The sequence below is a fragment of the Dromaius novaehollandiae genome, chromosome 14, assembly GCF_036370855.1.
Source record: "Dromaius novaehollandiae isolate bDroNov1 chromosome 14, bDroNov1.hap1, whole genome shotgun sequence".
NCBI lineage: Eukaryota > Metazoa > Chordata > Aves > Casuariiformes > Dromaiidae > Dromaius > Dromaius novaehollandiae.
In genome coordinates, this window is record NC_088111.1 from 19,024,377 (window position 1) to 19,047,062 (window position 22,686).

Sequence of the window (22,686 nt, forward strand, 5' to 3'; positions counted from 1 at the left end):
ACCCTTGGGAAGCTTCTTACAGCATGGATGTGCTGCAATTTCCAAGGGAGAGAGGGGAACACCATCCAGCCAGCGGTACCTCTAGAGAAGATTTCAAGGCAGCAAGCCACTGCCTATTCTGGCATTTTGCTGAGATGTCAGGGTGACCAACCCAAACCCAACATAAAGACCAGACACTTGTTTAAGGACTCTCATGAAATGCGTGATGTATAGAAATAAAACCAACAAAAGGCAATTCAAATATTTGCAAAATTCACCCAGCAGGATGCCCCAGAAGACCCGTCAGTGTGGGATGCCACCGTTCCCAAGCTGTAAGCCCCTCAGTGAGCTACAGCTCAACATCTCTGAGGGAAACAGATGCTACACAGATGTGCTCCTCCTTCCCCAGCTCCAGCTGCAGAGGGTGCCGTGCGATTTCACGGGTGCCTGGCACTGCCCGTGGCCCTGGCACTCGGTCCCCAGTTGCCTGCAGTGCAACCTCTCCCGGGCACTACCGTGGAGCAGAAGAAAAAACCAACAGCGCTTTCACCACTTAGCCACTTCAGCCACTATCGTAGCTGCATCACTTAGAGTGAGAACCCAGATCCCTCTCGTCACCGACACCCTGGCAAACACTGCTTTTTGCCAGAGAGCTGACCAGACTGCGATTAAGGATCCATGCCCACAGGAGATCTGCTTGACTACAGAGAGATTCCTGAGACAGCCACGTCTTTGGCTTCACTCTAGGCAGGCAAGTCCATCCCAGAGGATGCTCCCAATAAGCCGAAACTCGGGGCAACCTGGTCCTCCTTGCCTGTGCCATGCTAAACCGCTTACTCAGGACCAATGGCTCCAGAGCGGCAGATCCTATGTTTCTATCTACGCCTTGCAGGAGTAGCAGGCATTTACATACGGCAAATGCCTAAAGCAAAATTACTGCCTACCGTGTGCTATGTTATCCACCTAGTAACCACAGCAGCAATTTGTGAACTTTTCCTGGGGCTTCAACCTCCCCCCACAGCCACAATTCAGCCTTCAGAAAAAACTGATTATTACCCTTACAGCCCCTGAGCAATTCTCAGGTCCCCAAAGGACCTAAACCCTCGTGCCTGGTGGATTCTTGTCTTCCCGAGATCTCCAGGAACAAGGCAGACCACTGTACAGTCTAGAAACACATGCCTTATGCAGGGGATGCAATAAAACAGTGCGAAGACTCCTTACTCTGCCAGCCCTTACCCATGGTTTGTTTTCTTATGCCTGCTGATCTCCTTCTCTCCTTCTATGATCCACTGAAGGATCTTCTGGTTTCTCTCCACGTCTTCAGGAGATCCTGGCATCTCATAGTTGGCACCATCACTTTTCCCTGAATCGGTCTTCTTAACATTTCTTTTTGAGAGCAGACTTGCTTTCCCACTGCAAGAACAAAGCTTGAGATATTAGCGCTTTGCCTAAACCAAACCACCACGGACTGTGGCAGAGTATGGACATCTCTATCTCTAGACGTACTCAGCCCTGCTGGGATCTGGTGCTATCTGCAACGCAGACGTGGCCCTGGCTGCCTTCTACAGCCTTCCTGGCCTGATGCGCCCTGGCTCTACCACAGCTCAAACCAACCACGCCACAGCTGAGGCTAAGAGCAAGACTGTCCAGACCTAGGAACATCAGGCTGTCTCTGTCCAGTCACCTGCAGAGAAAGGGACCTTCTCCGCTGGCCAAATGAGCCATGGCAACGTGGTAAAAAGCCCAACAGATCTCCTGCCACATGAAGGATTGTATTATACCCTCAACAATTTGCTCTAACGTGGTAACATGCTCAGGGCGTAAGGTCCATCCTGGTGCCGTAATCCATCATCTGCCACTCCACATCAGACCACTGCTCTCATCTGAGCCCCTTCCATTCCCCGCCCCAGATCAGATCACCAGTTTGCTAGTACCCCAAACCGCTGTTCTGCCATGCCCAGCATTTGCTTCTTGCCATGGTTTGAACTGATGCTTCAAGCCATGGTAGAAGATCAGCAGCAGGGCACTGACTTCTGCAGGCTCCCAGCTGAGCCCACTGGGAAATGCAGCCACCTCAGACAACAGATAGACGGAAATCAGGCAGTTGCTGACAGTCTCTGGCTACGTTTACAGCTGCAACAACAGCTCTTAGAAGGACCCATCTCTCCTTGCCAAGACACATACCTCCATGCCCAGCGGCGCAGCCAGGCAGCCACGTGCCTGCGAGGCCACGCGGGAGCCCACGCTGGCCTGCCGTTGCTGCAGCCAGCAAAGCCACCTGAGCCCGACATCCCCACCGCCCACCCGCTCTGCTCTGTAGGCCCTCTCTGCGTCACTTCTGCCTGCTAACTAACACACACAGGAAGGACAACCTTAACACCACAAAGGCAGTAACAGACCCCAGATCAGCTTTGCTGGGCAGAAACAAGACCGTAGGTTCCTGGCAGGTTCTTTGAAAGCAACACCCCAGTGCAGCAGGGTGGGCCAAGCTGAACGGTAAGAATTACTACGAAACTACCTGAGAACAAACGAGGAAACACTGTTATCCCCGTGCTTGCCCTCGTCCTGAATACCGCGTGCGGCTCTGGCCAGCGCACCCCGTACAGCCACAGCGGGACTCAGAACAGAGACCACAAGGGCAGAGATGTGGGATGACTTCTGTAGAGGGAGGACTAAGCAGGTAAGAACTATTTAGTTTGGGAAACAGCCTGACCAGGGAGATACTACAGACCTAAAAAATCAGGGCAAACAATTATTCTCAGCTTCTCACCATGCAGGAAACTAGTGGGAATCAAACAAAATTCTCCAGCAGCAGGTTCACTGCGAACAAAAGGTGCCTTTTTCTACAGCACTTCATCAACCCGCAGGCATAACGGCGGGGTGCTGCGGAGGCCAGCAGTCTAGCTGGGTTCAAAAAGGAACAAGACAAGCCACTGCAAGAGACCACTGCCTGCTGAACAAGCCTGTCCAGATGCAAAAGGCTGAGGAAGTTCCTAACCTGCGGACTGCCAGGAACGGGGAGTTTGTGCCAGAGGAAGGACAGCTCTGAATATGCCCTCTTACATTCTCCTTAAGCTTGTGCTGTAATCACTGCTGGAGAAAAGTCCCAGGCCTAGGTGGGCTTTGGGATGACCCAGCATGGCCATGGTAATGCTCTGCTGGGGAACCGAAGCTTCCCTGTCCCTTCTCAGAAGGCCACAGCCATGTATCTCGATCCTTTCCCTGTACAAACGTAGCAGCTGTAAGTGCTTCCCTCCTCTGCCTGCCTGGGAAGTGGTTTGCTTTGGCTCCCCTGCCTTCACAAAATACCCACCCACTGCAAAGCCTGGCCCCAAAATAACATGCCCTCAGGAGCTAGCTGAGCTCAAACATGAACACATCTCTCCGCTGCAGCTGCTCCATATGTTCATCATCACCATTCATTACTCAAGGTAGCCCTGAGCCTCTGCAGCTGCTCTCACCTTTGCAGTAATTCAATAACAGAACGAGCAAAACCCACTGCAGCAGAGAATGAGCTTCGCCCTCTCCCCTCAGCACAAAGACAGGAGACAGAGGCACTCAAATGGCTAAGGAAAGACTGACAAAAGCCCACCAGGCAGTGAGACAGTGTCCATGGGACTCTCTTTCCTGGGCAGAGAGTGCCATGGATGCAGCCCTGCCACTGAGAATGTCCCCTTGGGACAGTATGCCACAGTAGCACCACAGTGTCTATCACTTTATTAGGAAGAAAAAGGAACCATTCTGGCAAATGAACTAGGCCTTGCAATAGAAGCAAGGCCTAATTTGGCCTCTCATGTGACCTTATGACACCGGTTTCTGTTACCCAGACCCTGAGATGCAACCCTATATTTGTCAACTGCCATCGCACAGGGCAGTAGACCAGCACCTGCAATTTCTAAGTTTTCTGCTGCTCGAAGGAGCAGAAGAGCTACCTTACAACCAAGGCCATTAAAAATCCCGGTTAGAGGATGTCTTTTCAGCACCAGATCACAGAGACGGAAAGCAGTTTACAAGGGTTACTGGGGGCATACTCGTTTCTGAAGGGGAAGGGTGGTGAGAGACCCTTGAAACATGTCCCAGCATAGACTTCCAGGAGAAAACATGGTTCAGCAACCCTGTTTCATTTGTATGCTACAGCCTGTTTATGAATGAGCTTCCTACAGAAGCAATAGCTCTGGGACTCCTGTGGGGTGCTGCCTTGACTCACCTGTAGCCTAAAGAGTCCATGGGGACAGGGGCCATGCCCAAGTTTTCAGTGTAGTTTCGTGACTTTGTTGCATAGTTATGTGAATCTACGTTCCACGCAAAGCTGTTCTGCACTCTCTGAGTGGCCTCGGCCTCAATCTGCTCTTTTGGTTTCATCACGCTGTGGTGATGGATGTGGTGGTAGACGTGTTTATGGTGGTATAAATTAGCTGCATCCAGTTTCATTCCTGATTTTGTTGCATGCTTGCCATGCCCTGGAGGAATCGTTCCTAGCGTCCCTGACAGCTTCCCTAAGTGGCCGCTTTCTGGGGACCGTGGCTTAGGAGAGTGGCGGCCAGGTCCTGGAGACTGACAGCCTGGCGTTTTCATCACACGCTGTACATGTTCGTCGAGGATGCTTTCTGGGTTCTCCTCGTGCGCATCTCTCATCTGCATCCCAGCACAGCCCATCTCAGAGTAACGAGGAGCAAAGTGATGAAAGGTTTGGGCGGAAGGCATCTTGTGGCTAATGACTGAGGGACCAGAAGAAATATCTGCATCCTCACCTTCTTCTTCCTGGAAGAAAACAGGAGGACAATCATTGAATGGCAGCAGTGTGCTGGAAGGGGCCTCTGGGGGACTCCAGTCCCACCTCCTGCTTGCAGCGGGACCATCACCAACTCTAGAACAGGTCAGCGATGGCTTTGTCCAGCCAGGTCTTGAAAACCTTCAAGGATGGAGACTCACCTCCATCTCTGATGACCTGTCCCAGGCTGCACCTCCCTCCTGGGGAAAGTTTATTTCCTAATGTCAACCCTGAACCTGCCCAGTCCCAGCTCGGGGCTGTTGCCTTCCTGCTGCCAAGGAGAGCTGCGCTCCAGCATCTCCGTACCTGCCTGCCAAGTCATCCTAAGCCAGGGCCTCAGTGAATTACCAGCAGAGTGAGGCAACCACTGACACGCAGCCCTTGCATCACCAACAAGATTTACAGATGTAGCTTTCTGATAAGTGTAATAACTTGATTGGATTTATGAAGGGGGAGAGCCTTGCTAAAAAGCTCACCAAGACCCTTGAAGACAGTTCTGCAACAACCAGCAAAGGAAGCACAACTCACCGCACTACCCGTGCAACTTCCTACAGGCCTTCGGTGAGGCATCACATCAAAGCTCATCAGATAAAGCACAAAATTACAGGCTACGCAGCAAACCAGCTCTTGAGTCGGGAGAGACCAGGGGATTTTCTCGTGTGAACGACTGTTGCACAAAGCAAGGCAAACAACGGGCTTGTCAGAGGAATATGCAACTGAAGGTCGACAGCAGCCTGAGTGGCTTTGAAAATCAAACATTGATTTCTCCCAGGCATGCTAAGGCTACAATGAAACACTTCACGCAGATAAAGAAATGGACTGTAGCTAACTGCTTGTTCTTGTAGTTCACAACGGTCTAGGACATGCTGTTGTTAACGACTTTTAAGTCCTTGCCAGGAAGAATAAAACTCCTCCATGCTGACAGCCACAGTTTTGATGCTGACAAACTGTTTTGCTCTCCAACGTAAACTCAGATATTTATGAAGTTTCTTTATTGGAAGTCAGGATTCCTATTTTTTTAATTACATAAGTAGGATTCCAGCAAGTCTTTTAATCCTGCTCTTTTTTTCCTCCTTTGGCACAGTAAAGAAATCGTTTGCAGGATGGGTTAGCTCTGCCCCGTCAGATAAATGTATCTGCTAGGAAACACTGACTCCCGCCAGCTTTGCCCGTCAGATGTCATCATCCATCACTTGCTAACCAGCTTTAAAGTCTCAGCTGCCAACTGCAGAGCAAGAAAACAAACAGCAGATTTCCCCCCAGTGGCACACCTGGGGGTTTCAGACCGAAGCGGGGGTAACACCAGCCTCTGAAAGCGGAGCAGGCAGAGGCGCCGCAAGCACCGGCGGCCAGCAGTCCTGCCCTGGGGCGCACTGCCGCAAAGCCCCAGAGCAAAACGCTAGGATGGGCTTGGAGATGGGGCGGGCAGCCCGCGGGAGCACCGCCAGCTGCCAGGAGCTGCGGGACCCGGCCGCGCGCCCGCCCCGGGCCTGTTGGTACGCCGGTGGCATGGCTCAGGGGCTGCCGCGAGCCACGGCCTCTGCTCCCGGCCGGCGCGCCGCTCGCCTTGACCCAGCCCGCGTTCCTCTTCCCGCTGCTCCTCTCCTGCCTCACTGAGGTCCTTTCCCAGCTGCATCCTCCATCTCCACTGCCCTTCGCTCCCCGGCACACAGCCGGCAGCCACGGTCCCTTGGACTCTACGGCTATCACCACCAGCCTGACAACTGTCTGGGAAAGCAGTTTTGGGGAACAGCTTATGGGGTCACATACTGAACCCAGCAGATGAGACGAGGTGCTGAGCATGACAGACAACTGCACGTTCTCCTGCCCCAGTGCAACATGAACCTGTCTCAAGGGGCCAACAGCTACTTGGAACGAGCTCAGCCTTGTGGCCCGTTTTGGCAGGAGTCGGAACGAGGCTGATCCAGTAGGACAGTGATCCCAGTGATTGACCAAGGTGACATCGCATCGCTGGGCAAGAGGTGGGACTTGAGCTGCGACATGATGGCCCTTTCTGGAGGGGACAAACCACTCTAATGAATTGCTCCTAAGACCTTCAGAGGTATCTTTCCTCTACAGCCACAGCTCTGCAGCCTATCAAATGCCATCCCTGGGCAGGTAGTTCAGGTAAAAGAAAAGGTGAATCTCACACTGACTAAATCTGAAACGCTGGGGTGAATATGAGCAGTTTATGGTAACCCAATGACGCGCTCGACGCTTTGGAGGTATTGAGGGCTGGTACCTACATTCTGGAGAACTCTTAGGTTTAAATATCAAGCAGTACCTGCAGGGCTAGATCTGGATCCTGACGAATATCCCTGAAGAGCAGTGTCCACTGTCTGCTCAGAGAGCAGGGCTGGGACAGCGCTGCGGTGCGGCAGCTGGGCAGAACTCGTGTGCACACGGCAAACCTGCCACTGTTGGGCCAAAGGGCTGCTGGAGGTTTAGGAGCTCCTCTGGCTTCCTAGAACCTGATTTTGCAAATAACTGGGGACCTTATTTGCTCAGGGATTGAGATCAAGGTGGGCTAAGGGAAGAAGAGGCTGCCTCTGTTTGCCTTGGCTCAGCCCACGCATGTCACTGAGCCGCAGATCCAGCAGAGCTGCCCAGAGCTGGCCCCAGGCAGGAGCAAGGGCTGCTTGGGTGGGGGTGCGCAGGGAAGCTCTGGGGGCGGCTGGCTTTATGTCGCAGCCTCCCATGGAGCAGGAAAGTCACAGAGGTGAGAAAAGGGCAGCTGAACAGAAGAAACCAGGTGCCCATCCCAAGCTGTCCTGTCCCCTACAGCAGGGCAGCAGCTACCGGTTCAAGTCTTCTGCAGATACCAGTTCTGCTGAATCTTTCCTCTCTGGTTAGTCTGCAGTGAGAAAATGAGGTAGTGTGCAGGGCAGGGTCAGGGCGAGCTGGGATTATAACACAGGCCCGTGGTTTGGGCAGATTCAAGGCTCAGCTCCATCACACGGGCTGGTGCCCTGCAAAGTGCACAGAGGCTGCGGCACAAAGCGGGCAACGGCACTGCAACCCGGCGCCTCGTACCAGGAGGCACCGCTTCTGCACGAGGCCGTTAATGGGATGCGACAGAGACGTCACCACCTGCCTAGGACATCCAGAAGAAAGAGGAGCTTGGAGGTTAACTCTTGCACCGAAGCAGGATGGGTTCTTCTCCTCCCTTTGAGTCTCCTTGCCCAAATCGCTTGATCTGCGTCTACGCCTGGCAATACCACAGCAGCCTTCCCCTCCGAGCCCGACCTGCCCCGACCAACCTGAGCAAGCTCTGTGCCCAGCCCCTCCGCTCGCCCGGCCGTTTCACCTGGCAGGTGACGGCCTGCGGCTGGCACAGCTGGAAAAAAGGGGAGACAGCATCGCCCTAAGGCAGCATTGCTGGGTTTGCCAGCATGCCAGGCTGGGGAAGGAGCCTTCCCACGCCGGACGGGGTGAGGAGTTTGGGGCAGGTGTCTGCAAACTGGACCGTAGAGCACACTTTTTGCACGGAAGCGTTCTCGTAGCCGCAGGCGCGTGCCCACACGAACACCAGTACGCTGCGCTCACCGCCTGCCTCTGAAAATCTCTAACCACCTTTTGCAAAAATAGGTGCCTAAATTAGCACGGCAGGGAATAACGGTTAAATAAATGCTCAAAGTACATTGCTGCATGCCTGCAATCAGCTATTTTCTAATGTTTTGCCTAACATTTTCTATGCTTTTACAAAATGACCCTGGCGTTTGGGGAGTTTTTACACCAAGCTCATTTCTAACTGTTTCCAGCTCAAAGGATGAGAGCAGGGCTTCGCAGCTGGTTAGGCACCAAGCCTCCTTCCCTGGCAAATACCTGCAAACTGCTGCTGCGAGGAACGGCCGCATGGCACGCAGGGGAGCCGCACGGGGATCCGCGGCGGTGGCAGAGCCGGGGCGGGAGGACGGTGCCCGAGGCGGCCGCAGGGCCCTCCCCGCCGCCGGGGAAGCGCGGGTGCCGCAGCCGCTAGATGGTGCTTGGTTGACATCGGATCGTCGGCAACGTCTCCCATCGGCTCGCAAAGGCGGCGAACGATGTACGCCTAAACTCTGCTGACTGTCTGGCGAGCTATTTTTACTCTTCGGCAAGGCCTTCCCTGTGAATGAGGCGGCTGAAACACGCTACGCGTGAGCAATGCCCTGCTTTAAACCCCGCTCTGCCTCCTGCCAATGCCACCTAGCAGATTATTACTTCTTGGTGGGCCAAAACAGCTCCCTTAAACACGACTGCATTTTCAATCATCACGTAAACAAGCTCCCTCGCTAGCTGGGCCATGCTTTATACTCAAACAGTGGGATTCCCAGCTTGGCTTTGCTCCCCCGATGATATGCTCGGCTCATTTCAAAATCACGAAGCTCAGAGCGAGACAGAACTATCTGTGTGATGTGATACTGCAGCTGCCACGCACGGACGCGGGGCTGAAGTGGCTGAAAACACGGTGAGGGAACACGTGCATCCTCCCAGCTCTCCCCCAGAGCGCAGAGGAATTCCTGAATTCAGAGTTTGGGTCTTCTCAAAAAGACAGTCTTTTCAGGAAAAATCATTGGCTGCAGAGCAACCGTCTCTTGTCTTGACTGCACGACGCAGCCTCGAAAGGGAACCCGCAGGCAGCTCAGTAGGGGGGAGAAAACCCATTTTTTTCCTAGCTTGCGCAAAACATCTGCAGCCTCTCTGCTAAGCTGGTAACCGCTTTGTGTGACCAACGCCTCACGGTTTCGCCCGTGCCGCTGCTCAGCCAGCCACGCAAAGGCGGTGAGAGGTTATCCTGCAGCCCCGGTGCTCAGGTCACGGAAAAAAACCTGCGATGCATCAGGATCCAAGCTCTCCTCCTGCTGATACCAGCAGCTCCTGCACCTTAAGTGCTGACCTAAAAAAAGCTACAATTGCTTACTCGGGGTTTTTCTGAATGGCTAATGCCACATGCCAGCCAGTCAATGAAATATACTCTGGAGACAGCAAAGAGGTTTAATATACAGCATTAGTGGGAGTCCTGGGCTTAAAAACAGATTAAGTCACACAAAAATGTGTTTAAACAGACTTAAATTTATTCTCTGGCACGTAGGTATTTGCTGATTTTATGGTATTGCTACTGGCAGCTTCTGCAAGGAGGCAGAGGGCTGGGCTAGTGTTGTCTGGTACAGGTGGGGGCAGCAATGCAGACACAGGAGGAGGAAGAGGAAGAGGAGGAGGAGGAGGAGTGCTGCAGGGCCGTATCAGCAGGGAAAGCTGCCGGTCTGATTGGCTTTGTTGAGAAAGCACTACGTACCAGAGGAAAACGGACCGATTCCAGAAGAACAGGAATCAAAACACAAACTAGCACCTAGCTTGTCTTCTCTGGCTAGACCCTGAGCGCAGAAGCGCAGCGAGTTTGCTGGGTGATGCTTGGAGCTGGAGCAAAGCTTGCAGATTATCCTGCCTTCCCCGCTTCTCTGCAGTGCCATTTAAAGCAACGCTCCAACCCACAGCTTTTCACTGGTTAAGCAGCTACTAGAGGAACATTTAAAAATGTTTCAACAGGGCTGAAGGGTCTGCACTGCAGCCCCAGAAACTCAGCTTCTCTAAAAGCACGGAGCTAGCTGAGATAATCAAAACCACCTCCCTCTTCGGGAAGGGCGAGCTGCGGATTACATGCACAAGAGCCTTCACCTCCTGGCTGGGGCAGCACAGATAGACCACAGCCTTTTCACATAGGGCTCTAATTACACTGACATTTGTGATGTTCAGTAACACTGCGATGTCCCCAGAAAACTCTCCTGTTTCCCCTGCACACGATACGCACATTCTGTGAGACACTGTCTCAGAAGAAAAGATACAGCATGAATACTGCTGAACAGGGTGTCTCGCGCAAGTAATACAAGATGACCGATACATCATTCTCTCCCTTTTGGAGCTTGCCAGGAGCTCGGGCCTTGCAGGCCTCCCTTGGCCGACCTACCAAGTATACCATGCAGTGCCATGGGCTGAGATTCCCTGGCCACCCATGTAGTTATTGCATTTCTCTGCGCACTAGAGGATTTTTGGATGCTACACCTGATCAACTCCAGGTTTTCTAGGCACTGATGGGCAAGAACCCTTTGGGTTTTGGCAGAAATGGCCTGCTGGCACACACAGACAGACACCTCCAAGTGCAACGCTCGCCATCTGTTCACCGACCGCAGGGGAAAGAGGGATCACACAAAATCTCCATAGATGGAGTGATCTGAACATACATTGTAGCCTGGAGGGGCAGGAGAATCGCTGTGTTACACAGACTCCATCCTTGCGTGCGAGGGACTGCATACAAAGCCTGTGATGGAGGGGAACAGGAGGGTGCACAGAGCCCTTGCCATGGCAAAGAGGATGACGGGAGCACATAGGGCCCTAACTGGTGACAGAAATGGGCACTGCTGTGCCATAACTGGTGTCTTACAGCAAGGAGGGAGCGACAGAGCTCACAAGCCCTGCACGGATGGGTGGGAATGGCGCCCTGGAGGCTCCCGGTGGGATGCGGAGTCTCCGGGAGCCCCTGCGTAGGTGATGCACGCGGCTGCTGCAGCAGCAAAGCGATCCCCCGGTGCGCTCGGACGGCAGCTGAGGGATCCCCACAGGCACAGTGCGGAAATGGATTTCCAAGCTGCTATGGGAGGCGAGGAGATTACTAACCGCTCGAACGCGTTTAAGGCGCTCCTCTAATTTTTCCTCTGCTTCACGTTCCTTTTGTACTTCCTCCAAACGATTGATCAGCTCCGCAGCAAACTTCTCTGGTTCAACGTGGATATCCTTTGGCATTCGGTATGTACGCTGGAGGAAAAACAGAGCAGGGTTAGCAAAACATGGGTGCATGCAAATCACGCATTTATTTTGGACTCTTAAATAACTGGGAATGCCAGCCGTTCCAGCAGGGCACTCAGGGTGGACAGGCCGGCAAACAGAGGTACAGCCCAGGACCACCACCAGCTCCCGTGTCCAACACCAGCTCATACACCACCTCAGTAAGGGAAAAGGTTTCTACAGCCACAGTCAGCAAGGTCTTCCAGCACCAAAATCCAATTTTGAATGTATATGCCTTTCTTCCTCAAAACATATACCTGGTCAACAAAGTGTCTCGGTTTCAAAGGGCTGGAAAAGGACATATGGGCAAACCTCTGAAATATCATGACCTTACAGCTGGGATGTTTTCACTTCCATAGAAAAGAGAATTCTTACTTAAATATAGGCTGCTTAGTGTAGGTGAAGCCGTGTATGCCTGCCAGTCACTGCGAGGCTAGCCCGCAGCAGCTGAGAGGAGTGGAAACCCTGGCACTTCCAGGAAATCTTGCTTTCCTCCATCTCCCAGCTTCTGCTCCAGCTTACCCCAGCCATGAAAGGCGACTGTTCCCACAAAGCCTCCTCTCTTACTAATATCCAACCACGGCAGGATTGCATCTAGCTTTCTTCAGAGACAGGCAAAGGTTCCCTGCTTGCTTTATCAATACAGCAACCTCTGGCAACCTTACAAGCATGGAGATACTAATTTTCTGTTTGCTCTGCGTGAACAAACAAATTTATATAGTTCAAGGGCACTCTCAGTTCCTTACACTCAGTTACATTGCCCCTAAATTCCTGCACTCTGGCACAAGAAGTTTCTGTAGTGAAGCATCAAGCTTACAGCCACTGTATTTTTTTTTCTCCTCATTTTTATCCTTTCTGTACTATTTTGTTGCTTCTGCTAGTAGAAAAATTAAAATGACACAGCAGAGATAAAAATTTCTTTCAGAAGAAAAAAATATGGAAAACTTAATAGTGTAAAAACCTGCATTCAAATATTTCAATACCAACATGACAGAAATACAGACTTTATACGACCAGAGATAAAATTAAATACGAAGACACGAGATAATTCATAACGGACGAACAAATGCAGCACCAGAAACAGACATCTAGCTTGGGATCTTTAAAGGAGGATTAGAGACCATGCGATTTTTCCAATCGCTTTTTTTGTGCAAACCCTGAATCAGCTGAGACTTGCGCAGAAGACTAAAATAATGCTCTGCCTCAAAACTTGCAAAAGCGTGCAAGTCATACTGTTTTTCTCTCTCTGCCAACTGGAAGGCAGGGGGAAGAAAAATAATGGAAAAAGCATCCTAACTTATGTCACCGAGAAGCTGAAGACATCTTTTATGGCACCCAAGTTGCTGAGGTCTCAGCTTAAAGCAATGCTTCTTTGTTCACCGAGAACAAAATTCAACAAACCCTGCCAACAAATCTCAATTTCAATGCTTGCTGCTATCGTCTCTTCCACCCTGCATGGTGCTGGACTGCATTGTCCCGGGGGATTTTTGTGGACATGATGTAGTTCTGCAGGCGAAAGGCCTGTCTGCCCCGAGCCTTCTGTGACACACCACACTTGATAGGACGTTATCCAGTCAGCACTGAACCCAACAGAACTGGGACCGCTGCCAAAGGCGACAGCCCAAAACAAGCCGTCTCCTTCCCCCCGTCCGAAGCGGTGTCCATAGCTAACTAGGAGGACAATAACCCAGATAACAAGAGCGAGGGCAAGACACAAAGACAATTTCTCTGTGGAGCTATAGAAAATCCAACCCCTGTTTGGGCTCAGACAAGAAAAATACTGTTGGCAGTTAGATGCCTTTGGAGGAAAAGGATGGTAGAAGCAAAAATATGGGAAAGATATTACGAGGGAGGAAAAATATTGGAAGACAGATTCAAAGCAATTCTACAAGCTGACAGGGATCTTTTGGGGCCAACATGGAGAGAGCAGGATGGCAAGTGCATGCCAGAATCACCCTACGTGCACCAAGCACTGGGAAAGGCTGACGAGATATGTGTGAACCTCTGCCAGGTTTTACGCTCCTTGCTACCTGCCGATATTCCTGTACGGCAGCTTGCTCTGCAACTCTGCAGCACCCAGGCTCTCCAAAGGTAAAATCAGGACCACAGTGTCACAGGAGCTCCAGCAAAAGACCAGCCTGGCTTGCTTCAGCTCCCATCCTACCATGGCTGGAGCTGTACCTGCTTGGCTGGACCTTCTCGCTCTCTGCAAGATGTGGCTTCCAAGTCAGTCCCGTCCTCCAAGCGTGGCCCACTTGAAGGGAGTTCTCCTTCAAAAGTCATCCTCTCGTGCATCCTCCGCCTGCAGCAAACTTTTCTCCTCGGGCCCTCATCACAACGCTTCCAGCCGGGCTGTTCGTCCCACCAAACCCAGAGCTCCAAACAGCACTTTGCAACAGGAACCAGCCTCTTCCGAACGAGGTTAATGACAGCGTGGCTGAAATGCCAGCGTAAAGGGCCCTGGTCCTGCACGATGCGGGATCTGCCCCAGCCGAGGGCCCGGGGCGGCGAAGGGCGCAGCGTTCCCTTCGGCAGGGTGACGCCGCCTGCCCCGCGGAACGGCCGTTCCCCTGCACTTCTGCGTGTCTCACGGCGCAGCTGCGGAGCGTGGAGCGCTGCGGCTGGGTTTCAGCACGGCGCCCGTTCCTCCCTCGAGATCAAAGCAGGCCCTGTTTCAACAAGCAACAGGGGACAAGCCTGGACGTGCTGAGAAGTAACAGACAGTCCTAGTCATCCAGAAGGGCCGGGCGCAGCTGGGGCCGGATTACGCTTTCCTACCGTTCCGCTCTCCGCATCTGCCCCTTCCGGAGAGGTAACCGCAGCCTCACGGGCAGGGGGGTCGCGCCGTACTTCCCGGGCAAGCGACTGCCCAAGATACAAAATCACGGAGTGCAACTGTGCGGAGATCTTGATTTGCTGGCCCTCTGAGGATAACCTTAAAAGGTCCCTTCCTCCCTTCCTAGTCCTTTATTTAAAGGACTAAAAATAGGCCTCCTAAATACCGAGCAGACTCTGGAGGTGCACGACGGCTTGGGATACGCTTGCATTTTTCTCCTCTCACTTTTGGGGAGGCAAGGCACTATCAGGGGGCTGGAAACGCCATGGGACATGCGAGTGCCACGGCAACACTGTCAGAAGAGGCAGAGCCTGCCTCCCGTGCACAACGCTGCTGAGAATCGGTGAGTGATAGAAAGCAAGTCTGTGAGCGAAAACAGAGACTTGCATTCGATAACTCAATAGTCAAACAAAGCTGCTGAGAAAGGCTCTTAGGAATAACCAGGTAACGAGGAACTGGCCACTAAGAGCAACATTTGCAATAACTGCGATAGCAAAGATGGGGAGTAATGCTAGAGAGCAGGAAATCGGGGAGGAAGCTGTGTGCGTGGAAGGGGGACGTGCACCAAGCAAAGAACGCTCAGTAATGAGAACTGAAAGAAAGAGTTATGGAGCTTATGGAGTTTAGTCTTGAAATACTGGCATTAAGAACCAAAGTGACATGCTTAGCATCCCAGCACCTGGACTTTGCGTAGTTCAGGAATGGGCCCCTGCTGCACGCAGTCACATTGTAGGACCTGACAGATCCTGTCCCCTCACTGCTATATATTGGGAAGACTTCTGAGATACAAGTGATATTTCCTCATTCCTCAGATATCCATGAGGAAGGACTCTTCTGCCTAAGAGAGTCTGCTTTCATCAGAAAGCGGGCCCAAAAACACGAACACTGTCTATTTTGTGAGGTAATGCCAGCAATTCTCGATGAAAGAAATCTCTCACCTGACAAGTAGCAACGAGCCGGGTGATGTGCTCATTGCCTCCTGCCACCTCAGACTTGCCAACTTTCCCTGCGGTTGTTTATACGGCAGCAGCACTAAGACCTGTTCAGGAGCAGGGACCGCTCCGTTAGAAACTTTGCAAGTCCAACGTGCAGAATCTCTCCATGGCACCTGCTGCTGCAGCTTCCACGGAAAAGCAGGACCAGGAAAGAATTTCCCTCTATTTTCACAGCCTTTGATGCAATGCAACATCCCAAAATAAAAAGGGTATCCCAAGCACCCAGCCAGCAGCTGCGGCAGGTAGAAAGGTCTAAGTCTGTTAATGTGCATGTTTAATTCCTGTTAAAATAAGGCAGCTCCTTCCAGATCCAGCAATGCCTAAGGAGCACAGCTTCATTCCTAACAAGCATCTGAAGACATTCAGGGTTACTACTATATCTAGGGAGCTCTACATGACTTTGCTCTTCCACAACAAATACTTCAGCACATTTATCCGCAGCCTCTGAAAGGCTGTAAGTAATAGAAACTAAACTACAGAAATTAAAAAAATCAAGCCTAAGAGTCTTTTTGATGAACTAGTCTTCCTCTCTTTGATAAACCCCTGTATCTGCAAATCCCACTATCCTGCCCTTGGGGCTCTCCACGCAGCACAACAGCTTGCTGACGTCCTACAGCAGCACATTCAAGGGTGAAAGACCCAGGGTGCAACTCTTCCCTGGTGCAGTCCCTGCTAGGAAGCAGTCCCCGTGACTGTCTCCCTGACCATTTGAGTTCAATCTGACTGAAATAAACCTCACTCTAGTCCATGGAGAGTGACACACACAACCTGTGTTGTTCTGCTGTGGATCTGTAACGGTGGCTTGCAGGACTCTGGCAAGCAGAACGTGCATTATGGATGCAACTGGGGTATCTCCATGGGCCTCACTTAATTCCTAGCTCAAAGGATGAGCTACACAGAACTCCCCAAGAAACTTGTAGTACTGGGGAATAATGCATGCAAACAACAGAGATAACCGCTAAGTGCTCTCTGACATCCTTGGACAGCAAACATGGACCGCACTGATTTGGTTCAGAAGGCTTCAGACAACAAATGGCTCGAGAAACTTTTATCAAATGACAGGCCTGACTTAGGAACGGAGATTTGCTCCACCAAAAACCAGCCAGGCTGAGCTTTTGCACAGAGGAGGATCTTTCAGCACTTCAGTGCTTTGAATCTGCCCTCGTCTCCCTGAAGGGATACTGAGCCCTGCCAAGAAAGTCATAAATAAGCTGTTTATTGTTTTAAAATCAGAATGGCTCCAAAATGCTTTTGTTCCAAGTAAAGGGTGCAGCATTTTCCAAGAGCTGATGGGTCCAACACTCGCTACTGTTTTTGGAAGACTCGTGCCCTCCTGTCTGGACCAGAGTGAGATCTCTGGCCATTCTGGGTCAACAATTTTGAAAGGAATCACTTCATTTTTAGGAATAGTTGTTCTATCTAATGAGGCTGCCACTAATTCAGATGGGGTCGGTCCAGAAGCAAACGACAAGTTGGGGAGGTTAAAGGGAACAGTGGATGGGAGGCTGAATGCCACGTTGGCTGGCAAGAAAGAAAACAGCTTGAGCTGGTCTGGTTGGACTAATCTTTCCTAGTGACAGCTGTGAGGAAGGATTTCTTGGGGCACCTATTACCAGAACATTGTGCCTCTTCTGGTTCACTGTCCTTGACATGTGAAGTGCCTGAAGGTCTGGCACATTTGGGAAGAAGCAGCCTGCTAAAAATATGCTAGATATATAAGCTCTCCAGTACTTCCATTTAGCATCTGCTATTGTATTTTCCCCCTCTTTTTTTGGAGCTAATGGAGTGGGGATTGCATGGATTTTGCTCCATGAAGCAGACGCAGGACTTGGGTTTTGATGGGTATCATCTTCTCTGAGAAACTGTGCTTTGAGGAGCAAGTTCCACATCAGAACACACTGGCATCCTAATGTACTCCCTTGGGAAAACTAGGTCTGTCCAGCTATCTTCCTTGAAGGATCAGGTGAGTTTCTCTCTTCCATAGTGAGGAGAAGGAACACAATAAAGTTGCAAGCTCAGTGTTCAAAGCTGGTTCAACAGAATGAGCTCTCAAGCAATGCCCTGCACGTCTGTCTGCAAGGTTGAAAGCTGGGACCTTTGATGTTTTGTGCTCTTTGTTGTTACCTTGTCCTTCCTCGCCCTTTCTTCCCAACCTAGTTTATGCCATTTCTTCAGTCTTGTCACAGGGACAGCATTTTTACTATGATCTATATAATACCTGGAACTAAAAAGGCTGAAAGGGAAGACTCTCACGGCAGCTTGTAGGTTCCCCTTGGGGAGAATAAACTTCAGTTCTAAGATGAAACAATACATTTTCCAATGCTATAATTGGGTAGAGGTCTCTAATCAGCCTTAGGGATCCATGAATTGGGCTGAATGATTTCTGGCTGATCTGACTGGGCCAAAGAAGAGTGTGCTGGTAAATCCCAAAGGTCTCTTCCTTCTACAGGTTTGATGGCTCCATGTTGCTTGAGTAGCTGATGTTAGACCAAAAGTCATTCTTGCAGATGAAATGGAGGCGGCAAGCTAGGGAGCCCAAGAGTAACGAACTTCTGAACCTCTACATTTCCCAGATTAACGTATTCCAAGCAACATTTGGTTTTAAAGGGTAAATAGTGTTTCCATTCCACTCACTCCTGTGGCAGAGCTGGTGGATAGCTGGATTTCAGCATCCCTCTAATGGCATTCAGGGATTAGCCAGAAGTCCTGCTGCTGCAAGGCATTTGCGGAAAAAAGCCATAAAATGGCTGAAGGGAATTCTGAACAGGTTACCAACTCAGAGGTGCAGAAAGTGCATACAGCTGTAGTTATCCTGGCAGCACGAGCCCAAGGCTCTTCCAGAATGCCTGTTCAGCACTCACTCACAGCGTTGCACCGTGACTCCAAATTTTCTGTTCCACTGAAGAACACTTTGGAAGTCATCTCTGCGTACAGGACATCCTGGCTAAGACCTTCTGGGAAAGTTGAGTAAACAGCCTGACTGACTCTTCTGCTTTTTCTACCTTTTCTCTTCTCATAAAGGAACAGTGTAAAGAGCTGCCACTTCTGCGATTCTAGGGAAGGATAGGAGAGCATCCAGCTGATGATCAAGCTACAGCAAGAACATCACAAAATGGCTTCTTTATGTCATTGAAGAAAACCCCCCCAACATTCTGGGTGAAGAGCTTGAGTTTTCCTGGGAACTTTTGCTGGAGTGCTGATTTCCCAACGTAGCCTGATGAATGCCAGGTCCAGGGGCAGACATCTAACACAGTCCTGCTGTTACCTGGCTGCAGGGCATCCACTCAGGACTGAGCAGTGGGGAAAACAGTACAACAGCACAGGTAAGGCCTTGACATTCTCTGTGCTTTCACCCTCTTCTTTTGGGAATTCGTCTACTCTTTCCTTATAATGGTTGCTCCAAGAGTCTGCTCAAAACCAAGAGCAAGATGGAACATCAAAAACAACATTTGCCTGCTGTCTAATAGGATTCCTGGGAGAGGCACAAAAAGAAGGTCTCCTGGCTTGCTGGAGGCCTTCAGCCACTGCATTCCTGGGCAAGGAGCCACTTGGAAAAACACAACTTTTCCAAACTTACAGCATTTGTATATACTGCGTAGAATTTGCAGAATACCGCTGGCCATGCACCAAGACCTACTGCTGCACAGCGGGGCATCCGACACAACTAAAGCATGGTTTCGTTGTTCGGAAGCAGCAAGGCCATTGAAACTAGTGGGCAATCTCCTATGACCATAAAATCACTACAGTTTATAGCTTCTACACCTAACTAAAAGTGCTATTAAAAACAATATGAGCTCTATCAGTATTTTGCATAATAGCCCTACAACTCACTTGTAAGTGAGCGGTAAGTTCTCTGAAAGACTTCTGAAATGACTTTTTGGTAGTAGGAGGTTCTCCACTATCACAAGCAAAATATGCCACGCATTCTGCAAGCGCTATCAGTATCAGCTCTGACTATACCAGTTAGATATGTAGTCCGTAAAGACCTTCACTCAAAGGTTACAGTTTGGTCATTGCTACATATTTTAAAATATGCTAATCATCAGGTCCAAGCAGCTAATAGTGCGCTAGGATATCATGCAGCCCATAGCTAACAACTGGCTTTGGGAAGTGGCACTTGAAGAAACATTTGCATGGCTCCTGGCTAATTGGGTAAGTTTAATTCAATAAACTTGCAGTTAGAGGTGATTTTAAAAGACTAACTTTATAACATTTCACACTGGTGTTGTCAAAACATATTGTCTAATTACCTTCCCTTTCTTGGCTGATTGATAAGCGAGGGCAGAGCAGTGGCTCTCTGAAGTCGATGCCAATTCTGTGTCAGTAATTGGCTGGCAGGAGGTGCCACAGTGTCTGAACCAAACTTTTATTCCCTGGAGAAAGACTAGAAGTAACTTGACTTCTCAGTTCTCCGCTCCCATATAAACAGGCGTCAAGATGCCTTCTTCCCTGGGACTTAAACTTACAGCACAAAATCTAATGGGAACACTGGATGTTTCACACAAAAATCCTTGTGAAGCGCCTGTGTGTAGTTTAGGAGGAATATGTAGTTCTAACAGACCATGTAGATAAGTAGGACAATATAAACATTTATAAGCAGCAGGTGGCCAATTTAAAGCTTGTGGTTTTTATTTTTCCTTTTTTAAACCGGTTTCCAAAAAAGTAGATAAAATTTAATGCTAAGTAAAACTAATTAGGCTGCAAGGAACTGCTGCTGGAATGACACTTACTCATTCCAACAAAAGAAATGTTTGGCAGATGGAAGTTCGTTAAAGCAGAGCTCACTATACATATTTCATGCTCCATACGCCGAGTTTATAACCTGCAGTTCATTGAGGCACTGCCAGCACACACCATCAACAGAAAGCCACTATTATTTTTATCCAAAAGGTAAAGCCACTGACAAGCTTTGAAGTCAGAGAATATTCAATCAGTAGTTCCCACTGTTCAGTAACGGCAACAACAACAACAACAAAAAAATAAAGGCCAAGCTTTCAAACTGCAACTCTAACAAAGCAATGCTTACAGTGAAAACTGCATCAAGTGGAATAAAAAGGAGCCCAGCCAGTCTTTTCGACAGCAACCACACTGTGAAAGCAACTGTGTGAAAAGAGAGGTGACTGAGCAAAGATGGCTAGCGAGCGTCCACAGCCAGGGCTTTTATTGTCAACCCAGTGATCAAAGCGCAGGAGACCTTCTTAAATCTAAGGAAAATAATCTAATTTAAAAGGCAAAACAAAGGTTGGTGGGGTTCTTTGCTTTTTTTTTTTTAATCAGATTAAAACAAGGGTGTATTTCTGCTTGTATTGTGCTGCTTCGAGTGGGCACGACAAGAACAGCTGCGTCAAGTTTGAGGCCACTTCTGCAAAAAGCAGATGGATGTGTTTTTTCTATTTGATTTGTGCTGCAGTCCAGCTGTCCAAAGAGTAAAGAAGCACCTTTATTCCCTGCTAGATATTAAATGTCACCTGTAGCTTTGCACAGAAAGAAAAATACTTAGGAGAATAAGTGGAGCTGCAGATGGTGCTGCAGAGCCCTAACGGCCATGCTCATCTCCCAAAAGCAGTTTGCTTATCTGAAGCAACCGAGGAGGCAGGATCAGACAACCAGAAACACTTGTATCTGCACCTTCTCCGCTTTCCTGCCCCGTATTCCCCCGCGGGCTTTGCGGCGTCCTCCAGAACCAGTTACAGTTCCCTTCTGCCACCCCGAGCATGGCTTGGGGCAGTCGAATTTCTCCCTAGCTGACGTTGGCTGAAAGCTGCGTCACCCTCCATGCCTGGTGGCCTCCTACACCTTCCCCACATCTCTCCAGCTCACCCAACGGCATAAAACCCGCTTGCAGGCAGACGCCAGCTGCCCGAACCAGCTGACACATCCAATCTACCCCAGAGAAACAGCTGACTCCTGCCCGACCAGGTAAGAAAAGTTACCTGCTTTGGACATCCCTTGATGGTCAACACCAAAAGTTTGGAAGAAGGCTACCAAACCTTCCTCCCTCTTACAGACCTTTCCTTAGCGCAGCAGATTTCTGTCTTAAAACATCCCCAGACAATACGGGGCTAAGGAAGGTTAAACAGACGCGTGAGCAAGCACAGCAAAGGTACGATAGGGATCTTACAGATTCTGCGTATTCACTTTTGCAAAAGGAGATGCTGCTACTTACAGGAATGTGAGGTAGTGGCACACGTCCATTTGCTTTGGCACTTTCCTGCATCTCTCTGCGATGCTGCTTGCGGAGTCTGTACGGTGGGATCCCATCTCTGCCAGAACAAAACAACAACACAGCCCGCTTTAGTGCCTCTCCTCAGGCGGCCTCCGACCACAACGTACCTTTACGCCTCAACGCTGCAGAGAGGCAGGTAGGAGATCTCTTTGCGTTTGAGAAAGGCTTCACCCACCCAGGGCAAGCGCACCGGAGCACGAGAAACCGGGGCGGGCAACGGTGCTCGCGGCGGTCCCGGCGCTCTGCTTTTCGCCGAGGGGAAGCACTTACACGGCATCCCCCGGGAGCAGCGCGAGGCAGGGCTCCGGCAGCCCCTGCCCGAGGCACAGGGCAGGGAGGAGGACTTGGATTGCATCCTGGTACCTTTTATACTTGGCTGCTCTCTATAAAAGAGAAGGCAATGTGCACAGTAAACCACAGGGCAGGCTGGGAGGGGGAGGAGGAGCGGGAGCATCTACACCAAGGGGAATTCAGTCGGGGAACAAGGTGTATATATATTTTTAAGTGAGCCTGACAACTTCTCGAATGGCTTATCAAAGCAAAGGGGCAGACTCCACTGTTCTTAAGGCAACCTCTAGCTCAGCCAGAAATTATGGGCTTTTGGGTGCGTGTCGGCTCCCAACAAGCCAGTGTTGGAGGGGTTGGAGCTATCGGGCTTTGCCAACCACTGCCAATGGCAAATCGCTGTTGCCTGAGAGTAACTTTAGGGAAAAAACATTTTTGTTTTCACCATTGCATCCCTACTGCTTATATCCCATGAACTGAAGTGGAGCTCAGTTATGAGATACAGGAAACAGGCTCACATCCTAGTGAAACTGGGTTGTTTTGAGAAAAATCAACGAGTGCAAAAACAAATGCCCTCCCGGAGCTTATGGCTTTGCAGTTTTCCTTTTTTATTATACAGATTCTCCCGATTCAGTAAAAGTAACTGCTTTGCAAGTCTGTGCAATGACACTTGAGGAAATTAATGTAGCGGCTTAGTTTGCTGCAAATACCAAGCATCTTCCATGCATATACGCTGCCTCCTTCCAGCCTTTTCATCCCAGTGAGCAGGCGACCT

General features: G+C 50.3%; 1 protein-coding gene across 5 annotated transcripts in view; it reads right to left on the reverse strand.

The window, feature by feature from the left end:
• Positions 1 to 22,686, reverse strand: part of AXIN1 (axin 1) — an 87,869-nt gene that overhangs the window by 8,703 nt on the left and 56,480 nt on the right. For 4 of the 5 annotated variants that reach the window (XM_064520577.1, XM_064520575.1, XM_064520576.1 and 1 more), the window contains exons 4-7: positions 21,567 to 21,663; positions 11,402 to 11,539; positions 4,187 to 4,740; positions 1,216 to 1,392 (exon numbers count right to left, since the gene is read on the reverse strand). In XM_064520577.1, the coding sequence (XP_064376647.1) occupies positions 1,216 to 1,392; positions 4,187 to 4,740; positions 11,402 to 11,539; positions 21,567 to 21,663 (966 nt within the window). The remainder of the gene's footprint in view (positions 1 to 1,215; positions 1,393 to 4,186; positions 4,741 to 11,401; positions 11,540 to 21,566; positions 21,664 to 22,686) is intronic. The other variant, XM_064520579.1, reaches the window with a different exon arrangement.